This window comes from Panthera pardus, unplaced genomic scaffold (assembly GCF_024362965.1).
Source record: "Panthera pardus isolate Hobbes unplaced genomic scaffold, ASM2436296v1 HiC_scaffold_20, whole genome shotgun sequence".
Lineage (NCBI taxonomy): Eukaryota > Metazoa > Chordata > Mammalia > Carnivora > Felidae > Panthera > Panthera pardus.
In genome coordinates this window covers 91,601,430-91,610,437 of record NW_026526766.1, presented here as the reverse complement: position 1 = coordinate 91,610,437, position 9,008 = coordinate 91,601,430, and the positions used below count along the sequence as shown (strand labels likewise).

General features: G+C 64.5%; 1 protein-coding gene across 2 annotated transcripts; it reads right to left on the bottom strand.

Annotated features, from left to right (window-relative positions):
- Window positions 1-84: 84 nt before the first annotated feature.
- SLC2A6 (solute carrier family 2 member 6) lies at window positions 85-7,466 on the bottom strand. Of its 2 annotated transcripts, XM_019434992.2 has the most exons (10): window positions 7,321-7,466; window positions 6,632-6,794; window positions 5,342-5,548; window positions 4,647-4,746; window positions 3,904-4,115; window positions 3,378-3,530; window positions 2,600-2,708; window positions 2,006-2,191; window positions 1,646-1,791; window positions 85-954 (listed from the first exon to the last, which is right to left on the bottom strand). In XM_019434992.2, exons 1-10 carry the CDS (start codon window positions 7,410-7,412, stop codon window positions 799-801), a joined length of 1,524 nt encoding a protein of 507 aa, XP_019290537.1. In that variant the 5' UTR covers window positions 7,413-7,466; the 3' UTR covers window positions 85-798. The 2 variants fall into 2 exon arrangements, with proteins under 2 accessions (XP_019290537.1, XP_053764502.1); XM_053908527.1 differs by lacking the exon at window positions 6,632-6,794 and having other exon boundaries at window positions 7,321-7,429.
- Window positions 7,467-9,008: the final 1,542 nt, after the last annotated feature.

Below are 9,008 nucleotides of genomic sequence, written 5' to 3'. Positions count from 1 at the left end.
TTAGGCCATGGTAGCCTTGGCTGAGAGTTTGGGTCTGGCCGAGCCTGGCTGCTGCGTGGGCTCCCCCACCTACAACAGACCCCGTTCCCTTCCACGCTAGGGCCCAGAGCCTGATTTATTTTTACAAACGGGGTGAACATGGTTTACAGACAGGGGCACTTAAGAGCCCTGTTCCCAGAGACCGGGTGGGTATAGGAGGAAGGTCTGTATTGGGCTTTGTGCCCTGGCCTGGGAGTCCAGAATGTTCTCTGTGGCATCCACAGCTTTCAGAAGTGCAGATCTGTCTTCCTCCCTGTGGTTAGGACGCTCAAGTGATCAGAACAAAATGGCACGACGACGTCCTTGTGTGGACCCGTCCACTGCCCCTTGCCCTGCCTGGCTCTGTCCTCATTGCAGCCCTGTGTGGGGGCATCCTCTGAGCCTGAGTAAGCGCCAAGGCCCTGGGGTCACCCAGCAGGGCCTTGTCCTGGACCTCGGGCTGTGTACTCCCCTGCTCAGCCCCGGCTTCATCCTGGACCCCGGGCCATGTACTCCCCTGCGGCCCATGGCTGTCTCCTCTGCCAGCAGGTCTTGGCCGACGAGCGTGCGGCACGGCTGAGCTGGGGCCCAGGCTGGGGCCCGGCCTGCCCAGAGCCAGAAGCGCACTCGGGGCGGGGGGGGGCCTGTCGTCCTTCTGTCTGGTCCTGGGCTCTGTCTGATGGCATGTTGCTGTCGCCCCCTGGGCTTGGGGTTCAGGCTTGTGGCCAGCACAGAGGCCCGGCGTCCAGTGCTTGGCCCCTCCCAGGTGGGGACCCTGACCTAGTGCAGGAAGGACCTCCTCCCAGTGCGGAAGAAGGACTCGATCTGCTCCAACGACCGGCCCTTGGTCTCAGGCACGCAGCAGCCGGTGAACAGCAGGTTGACCAAGCAGATGGCAGCAAAGAAGAAGAAAGGCACCTGGAGGCCAAAGGCATTCTGGGGACATGGAGGGAATGCCTGGTCACACGGGGGCTCCCAGCACGCTCCTGCTTATCCCAGCAGGCCTCTCTGGGCTCCACAGCCTCCCGCAGGAACTGCAAATGCTTTAGCCATTCCCCCCAAGTCCCGTCCCCCAGGCCCTCAGGTCTGGGGTGGCCTCCCCGTGGTGCCGGGCCCCGAGGACTTCCTCCACTCGAGGGCAGCAGCCTGCCCAGGCCTGGACCTGGGGCCCGGACCTCTGGTCTCAGCCTCGGCTCAGACCCCTCCCCACCACCTCTCTCCCTCGCTGCCCGGTGCTGCCACCACAGCCTGGCTGGGAGCGCACTCCACACGCCCCCCTGCCTTGCCCCGAGCTCGTCCGTGCCTCTCTGCTGGGGCTGTGCTCGCTCTGGGTTCCCCCGACCCTGCCCTGACCCACTGGCTCCACCAGGGTAGGCACCGGCCGAGCTGCCCGGGGAGGGGTTTGAACCAAGTGTGTGTGTGTGTGTGTGTGTGTGTGTGTGTGTGGCATGGGGGAAGCGGGCACCGAGCCGGATGTGGGCTGACCAGCAGAGATCCATGCTGAGAGACCCAAACTGCCATGTGGACAAGTGCGGCCTTCTGGGCTTGGTCGCCCCGGCCCGGGAGGACGTGTGTGGCACTTAGAGGCCGTGCCGTTGAAGCCCTGAGCTCAGCCCCCGGCACTCACCACCACCAGCAGGAAGGACTTGGTGAGGGCGAAGGCGGTGAGCCAGCTGACCAGCACGCAGAGCCCCGAGGCCACCCCGCGGGCTTGCAGGGGCAGGATCTCAGACATTAGGAGCCAGGTGATGGGCCCCCAGCCCATGGCGTAGCCTGCCGACACAGGGGACATGGGGCCTCTTCTGCCTCCACTGAGCTGCCGAGACCCCTCCCCAACCACCCCGACAGACCAGGACAGCGGTGCCCTGCCCGTGCCCTAGCACGTCCCCCACACCTAAGCCCCAGACGGCCCCTCTCTAGCTGGCCTTCGGCCCTCCCGGCCCCCGCCCCCCCCTGCCCATCCTGGTGGGGTCACTGCCACACCTACCCATGATGAAGAGCATGGTGGCCACCAGGGGCACCAGGGTAAGGTAGCTGGTGGGTGCGGCCAGGGGCTGCTCCGTGCCCCCCAAGGGCACACTCTCGAGCTCCACGGTGCTGTTGGGAGTCGGAGGCTTTGGACCGAGGTGGACATAGAGCCCCAGCGTCAGGTTGGCAGCAAACATGATGGTGGCTGTGGACAGACCGGTGGCCCTCGGAGGGGCCGGGACCGTCTGAGCCCGGTGCTTCCTCAGCACCCTGCACCCCGTGCGGCCCATTTCTCATCCAGGCCGCCGTCGTGGCCCGTCTGCGACCGGACACTTCCTGCAGAGCTCTGACCCTGCCCGCGTGTGAGCTGCTGTCACACCCACCGTGTGGCTCACGACTGGCTCGTTTGCTCACCCAAGCCCCAGCAGGTCTTTCTGGAGCAGCTCGTGGCTGCCAGGCCCTGTGCTGGGCGCTGGTGGGGGCAGGGCCAGCAGGGCAGGTCTGACCCAGCCATCCACCCCCCCTCGCCCCGGGGCTCCCAGTCACGGGGGCCGGCACACGATCGGCCGCTGCGGGAGGAGTGGGCCAGTGCAGGGGCCAAGCCGGTGCTCACCTGAGACAAAGAGCAGGACCTTGCGGCCAGCCAGGTCCATGGTGAGGGCAGCAATCAGCACGGAGAAGAGCCTCACGGCCCCCACAATGGCTGCATCATCCTTCGGGGGCTGCAGGGAGGGAGCCACCGGGGGCTGAGGGACCCTGGCCTGCTGCTCCTGTCCCACCCGTCCCGCACACGGCGCTGCAGGGCGCTCAGATGCCAAGCCGTGGCCACAGCTCCTTCGGAGCGTTGGGCCACCCGGCACGTACCATGTGCCGGGCACTTCCTCTGCTCACCCGGCCGGGCCCCCCCAGCCGGGGCGCACGCAACTGCCGCCCCGCCCCCGAGCCCGAGGCCAGCAGAGAGTCCGGGCATCACGGTGACTCGTGGGACTGCACTGTCACTAATCTCTAAATCTCATCTCCCTTTGAGCCCAGGACGGGCCGACGGAGGCCCCCTCTCTGCTATCTCCATTCTACAGAGGCGGAAGCTGAGGTCTGCAGGGGCGTGGCAGATGCTCTGAACCTGGGGGTCCACGGGCCCCCCCCCCCCAGGGCTCTCTCTGTGTTTCTATACAGCGGGTTCCTCTGCAATCCCATCTGGCTTAAGACACGTGAGGTTACTTGCAAATGTTCTTCCGAGAACAGGTGCATGGCACAACAACAGCAGAGAGACCCCGGTGGGCTCCACACGGCGCATGCGCCCCCAACCCGAGGTGCGGAGCAGGTGCTCGGTAAGGGACGGCCCCCGGGGACACGGGGGGCAGAGCTGGGGCGGTGTGGGGCCCGGGTCTCACCAGCAGGACGGCGGTGCTTTCGAAGATGGGCTGCAGGTAGACAAGGATGGGCGTGATGCCCGTCAGCTGCTGCAGGAAGCGCATCAGCAAGGCGATGACGATGGGCCGGTACACGTGGGGGCTCCGGGCCTCCGCCCACGACACGCGGGTGCTCTGCGAACGTGAAGCTGCTCCTGAGGCGGCTGCGCCCGCCCCTCCGGCAGGCCCCACCCTGCCCTGGACTCCCTTCTCCCTTCCTCCAGGAAAAGACCCTGGGCACTGAGGCCACAGACCCTCGCCCGCCCCCCTCCCCCCAACCCCAGGCTCTTGGGGGAGCGGGTGAGACAAGGCAGGTGTTTGCTGGTCAGGATCTCTGGATGCCCAGGCATCGGCAGCGTGGAGCACGTGCTCTGGGTCGTGGCAACACCTCCCCTTCCCCTCGTTCTCGGAGGTGGGATCCACCGTCTCCCCGCCCCGGACGAGCCGCCAAGTCTCGGGCCCAGTGGCCGGCTGCACCACCCAGGGCCTCGCACCCACCCTCCCGCACCTGTCTCTGGACGTTGTCCTGGATCTGCGAGAACTCCCAGCGGATGTCGGTGTCGGCCCCGCGCAGCCAGGCCAGCGCCCGCAGCGCCTCCGAGTCCCTGCCCCGCGACAGCAGGAAGCGGGGGGAGTTGGGCATGAAGCTGAGCAACAGGGTCATGACGAGCACAGGCCCTTCCCCGGCCACAGCCAGCCAGCGCCACGGCAGCAGGAGGCCTGGAGGTGACGACGGGGTGAGCGGCCGGCGTCCAGGCTACGCGTCCAGTCCCCTCCTATCGATGCCTCTGAGCGACCTGCTCTGTCCTCAAGCGCTAGTCCCAGGGCTGTCTCCTACAGGAAGCCTACCCTGCTTGCCTCAGGCCTCCATGGTCTAAACCAGGAGGGGCTACAGGGATGGCTTGGCCTGAAGGAGGTTCTCGGAGTGTCTCAAGGGCCACGCGGGGTGACGGCGGGGGTAGACGGAGCAGGCAAGGCCCCGGGCTACTATCTCCAAACCCCCACCCCACCTCAACCGGATGTACCCTGCTCTCTTTTCCGTATGGGCTTCCCATGTGACCAGAGAGAGGCAGAGCGTTGCCTAGAGGTACACAGCCCAGTGCTGGCTGAGCAAGTATCTTGTCCCCCAGCTCGGGGTTTGCTCTGGGGCACATTCGCTGCCTTTCCACCCACGGCTGCTCAGCAGCGGCGCCCTGTTACCCGCCCGCCTGCACACGGGAGGTGCTCATTGCTCATCTGGACAATACTTGCCAAGGGCGTAGAGGGACAGTGACCCGAATACTGCCATGAGCTGGGGCGTGGCCCCCAGGGCCCCACGAACACCCGGGGGAGCAATCTCAGACACGTACACCTGCAAGACACATCGGGCCGCACGGCCTCTGGTGAGAGTTTGGGCTCCGGGGCCCGGCCCGAGACGGCAGAGGTGGCCCTGTGAACCTCGGGAGCTGAGAAGCGGGGGCTTCAGGTGGGGTTCTTATCCTGATCGGGACTCAGTCCGTTTCCCCGTCTAGTGCGCAGAGGCACTCGGCTCTGAAAATGGGTGGCCTGAGGTTGGGAACTGGAGCAGACTCTGGTTCCACCCCCGCCCCCGGGCACCTCCGCCCCCTTCTGGGCTCGCCTGGGCCCGACGTGGCGCTGGGGAGCTGTGGGAGGAGTCCGAGGGACGGCTCGGGGCAGACACTTCCCCTTCCCCCCTTGCTTCGTGCAGATTTTCTCCAATTGAGCAATGTGCCTGATTGTCAGGAAATGGGGTAGGAACTATGGGGAGTCCAGAGTGAGGTCAGCCGGGGCCAGATTTCCCTGAAATGGGTTGCCCTGGTGGAGGTAAGCTGAGGCTCCCTGGCAAACATCACCCCCACTGACCAGATGGCTCGAGGGTCAGGAGGCTTTAGCTACACGGGGGGCCAACTGGGTGCCGAGGCAGTGAGGGGCGGTCCTGGCCTTACCGGGATGCAGGCAGCTGTGAGCCCCCCGGCGAAGCCTGTCATTGTCCTCCCCAGCAGCAGCATCCAGAAGCCGTGGGCGCCTGCCATGAGTGCGTAGCCAGCTGCCGAGGGTACGGCTGAGAACATGATGCTGAGCTTCCGGCCCAGGAGGTCATTGAGGACCATGGCACTGAGGCCCCCAGCCGCCGCGCCCAAGGTGAAAACGGACTGCAGGAAAGGAGTGCACGGCAGACGTGTGTGGGCGCCCCGCACTCCCACCCCACCCCCCATCAGAGCCTAGAGGCAGCTGCTTTTCCAGGCTGACCGTGGGATCCTGGGGTGCAGGACTCAGGCCCTGAATGGTAGTGAGCCTCCCGTCTCCAGGCGTGTACAAGCGGCATGTGCATAGCCATTTCTTAAGAGGTGCCACCGTAGGGAGGCCTGCTCTGCAGAGGATGTGGGGCCGTGTGTCCATGGTGGTTCTGCTCAGCTGAACGCTTAAAAGTCTGATACTAGAGTATAGCAGACGGGAGTATTCTATGACCTAAAGCCCCTGGCATTTTTAGACTTGGGGATTCTTGGATTCCCTGTGGAGTGGAGTGAGTAGGATCCGGTCAGTGACTTGGGCACATTGCTTGGTCTATCTGAGCCTCAGTTTCGTTAGCTGTTTTATGGGGGGGGGGGGCAGGAGTACCCACTCTTAGGGTTGGCCCCGGGAGTTAACCAGCTCTCATGTAAAGTATCCAGCACACCCCTGGCGCATACTAAGTGCTCGGCACACAATGGGTATTATCTTAGCTACTATGTTGTCATTGTACATGTGAGGCTGCTAAGATTGTGATTCTGGAATTCTGGGACCCTTGGGGCCTCTGCTCTTCCCTTCCACTCGCCCACACTCTGTCCTGGGACCCCCCTCGCCCCAGCTGGCACCTCTTTCCATCGGCATCTGATGCCCTGTCCCCCATCATCCAGAGAGGCGTCTGCTCTGCTATGACAGCCCGGCTGTGGGTGGCGGGGGCAGTCTGGGGAGCCCTCAACCCCCCAGGGGTGAGACCTGGAGGGGCACCTCCCTACTTGTTCCTTCCCACACCTTCTCCTTCAGCTCTCACTTCCTCCTTCTATTTCAGAGCCATCATCTGGCCTCACTCACCCACTGCCCCTCCTGCGGCCCAGTGTGGTTGGGGTGGATGGGGGAGGGGGAAGACCAGGGCCCTAGAGGGGGCCCCACGCCTGAGATTTTGGGCGTCCCTGGCTTCGTGGGTCCCTGCTCACTCTGCCCTGCCCATCTCCAGCTCAGAGCATGGCTCTTACCCCAAACCAGGATGCCTGGGTTTTGGTCAGCCTCAGGTCTGGGTCCAAGGACAGCTCCAGAGCAGGGATGACAGGGGACGTGTAGACCAGGGCGTACCCAAAGCTGAAATTGCCCAGCACGGCGGCAAAGGTAGCCAGGAACACCCTCTTGTTCTGTGGGGCCCTGGTGGGGGGGGTGGGGGGGGTGGGCAGAACGATGAGGTCTTTGAGTTCCTCCTCCCCCAACTGCTGAACAATGGCTGCCCGCTCGGGCTGTGAGGGCAGCGCTTGGCGAGGGCTGGCTCCAGGGCCAGACTGCCAGCTCCCAGAGCCTGAGTGTCATCTCGTTTCGAGAATTCCCCAGGACGGTCCCCAAAGCCCATCCCCGTGGCTGAGACACGGGTGAAGGAGCACTCTTCTCTAGAAGAGGAGGCTTGGTTTCTGCCGCCAGCTTTGCCACTGAAGCTTGCCGTGTGACCTTAGGCAAGCCCCTCGCCCTCTCTGGCTTTCACTCACCCTATCTGAGGCAGTTGGGGGCTGGGCCCAGTCCGGGGGGGTGGGGGGGGGGGGGCAGCTCCTTAAATAAAACGAGGGTGTCTGGGGGCAGGAGGGGGCCAGATGGACCCTTGGTGGACACTCATGGAAGGTCAGAGAAGGCCCAAGGCGGAAGCCAGCCCCCGCCCGCAGCCCCCGTGCCCAGCGACTCTCACCCGACTCGCGTCCTCTCCCCCGGCGACGGGGACGACTTCTCAGGGAAGGTGTCATAGTCCGGGCCCTCGGCCCCCAGCAGCGGCTCCTGCATGGCCGGCCCCTCCTGGCAGTGTCCGTGCCGCCGCCGAGTGGCCGGGTGCTGGGGGACAGCTCCGGCCGGGAGGCGCGTCGGGCCGCAGCGGCGCCGAGCATCCGGCCCGGGCCGCAGCCCCGCCCCTCGGCCGCCATTGGCTGCCAGGCGGCCCTGCGGAGCGGGCGCGGGCCAATGGGGCAGCCGCGAGCGGTGCGGATGCTCGGGTGCCGGGGCTGGGCGCGGGCGCGGTGCGGGGCCCGGCCGGGCTTTCCCGGGGCGCGGACCCGGGGACGGGGCGGGGTGCGGGGCCCGGCCGGGCTTTCCCGGGGCCGGAGCCCGGGGGCGGGGCGGGTGCCGGGGGCAGGGCTCCGTTGGGGCTTTCCGGCGGCGCGGCTCTGGGGGCGGGGCGCGGACTGGGGCGCGGAGCTCTGGCCGGGGGCGTGGGGGCGTGGCTGGGCTTCAAATGGGCGTCACCCGTGCCTCGTGAGCCCCCGAGGACCCCCTGGGCTGGCCCTGAGAATGGGCACCCCGCGCCCAAGGAGGAGACTCGACAGCCTTGCGGGGCCTGGAGGCAGAGCCCCTGCGGATTCGTCCGTGTGCACATGTGGGGGGACTGCGGGCCACCCTCGGGTCCGGCTCCCGTGGCTCCTACAGGCCGGAGGAACCGAGCCCCGAGGGGCGCAGCGACTCGCCAAGGTCACAGGGAGAACCCTGGTCTCCAGCGAAGGCAGGACTCTGGCCCTGCTACCTCGCGTCCTGAGTCACCGCTGGCCCTGCTTCCTCCCCTCCAGGGACGAGGTGCATTCGGGCTGAACCGCATCCCCGACAGCCAGTGTGTGTGTGTGTGTGTGTGTGTGTGTGTGTGTGTGTGACCCAGAGAAGAGAGGGTGGTGGCTCCAGCGGCAGAGACTTGCATTTTCCCCGTTTCTGGTCTTTTTTGATTGCAGGAATAAACGGCTTGTTGAGAATCATCCAGGTAATAAAATAAAATTACAAGATAAGAAAAGCAGAAACTGAATATCCCAGGAAGCTCACCCTCCAACAACAGCACAGTCACTGGGGCCCGCTGCTCCCTGTGGGCTTTTTCCGGGAGGGGCTGGATCCCACCCCCTTCTGCTGCCTGGCCGACCCCGTGTTATGTTTGAACCGATCCTTTGTTGTTGAACATTTAGGTTATTTCCAAGTTCTAGCTATGGTAACAGTGAGTTGTTTGAAAAAGGTGTTATATAGGGGTGCCTGGGCTGCTCAGTCAGTTAAGGGTAGGACTCGACTGCGGCTCAGGTCTCCATCTCACATTCGGGTTGTGGCATCGAGCTGTGTCTGCTTGAGATTCTCTCCGCCTCTCTTGTGCTCGCGCACAAATGCTTGCTCTCTCTCAAAAATAAACAGATAAACGTTAAAAGAAAAAAAGGTACAATTCCCTTTTACTATGGAAATCCAACTAGTAGACCCACAGGAAAAACAGGCTCCGGAAAGCCCCATCCATCACCCTGCTGGCATTTCCGTGTCTTTCCCCACCTGCGTCTAATCTTCATATTTTCCCATTATTTTCGTTGTGTGTCTATACAACTGTGTGACCACTTTACGTATTTTAAGCCTTTTATTGCCGTAAAG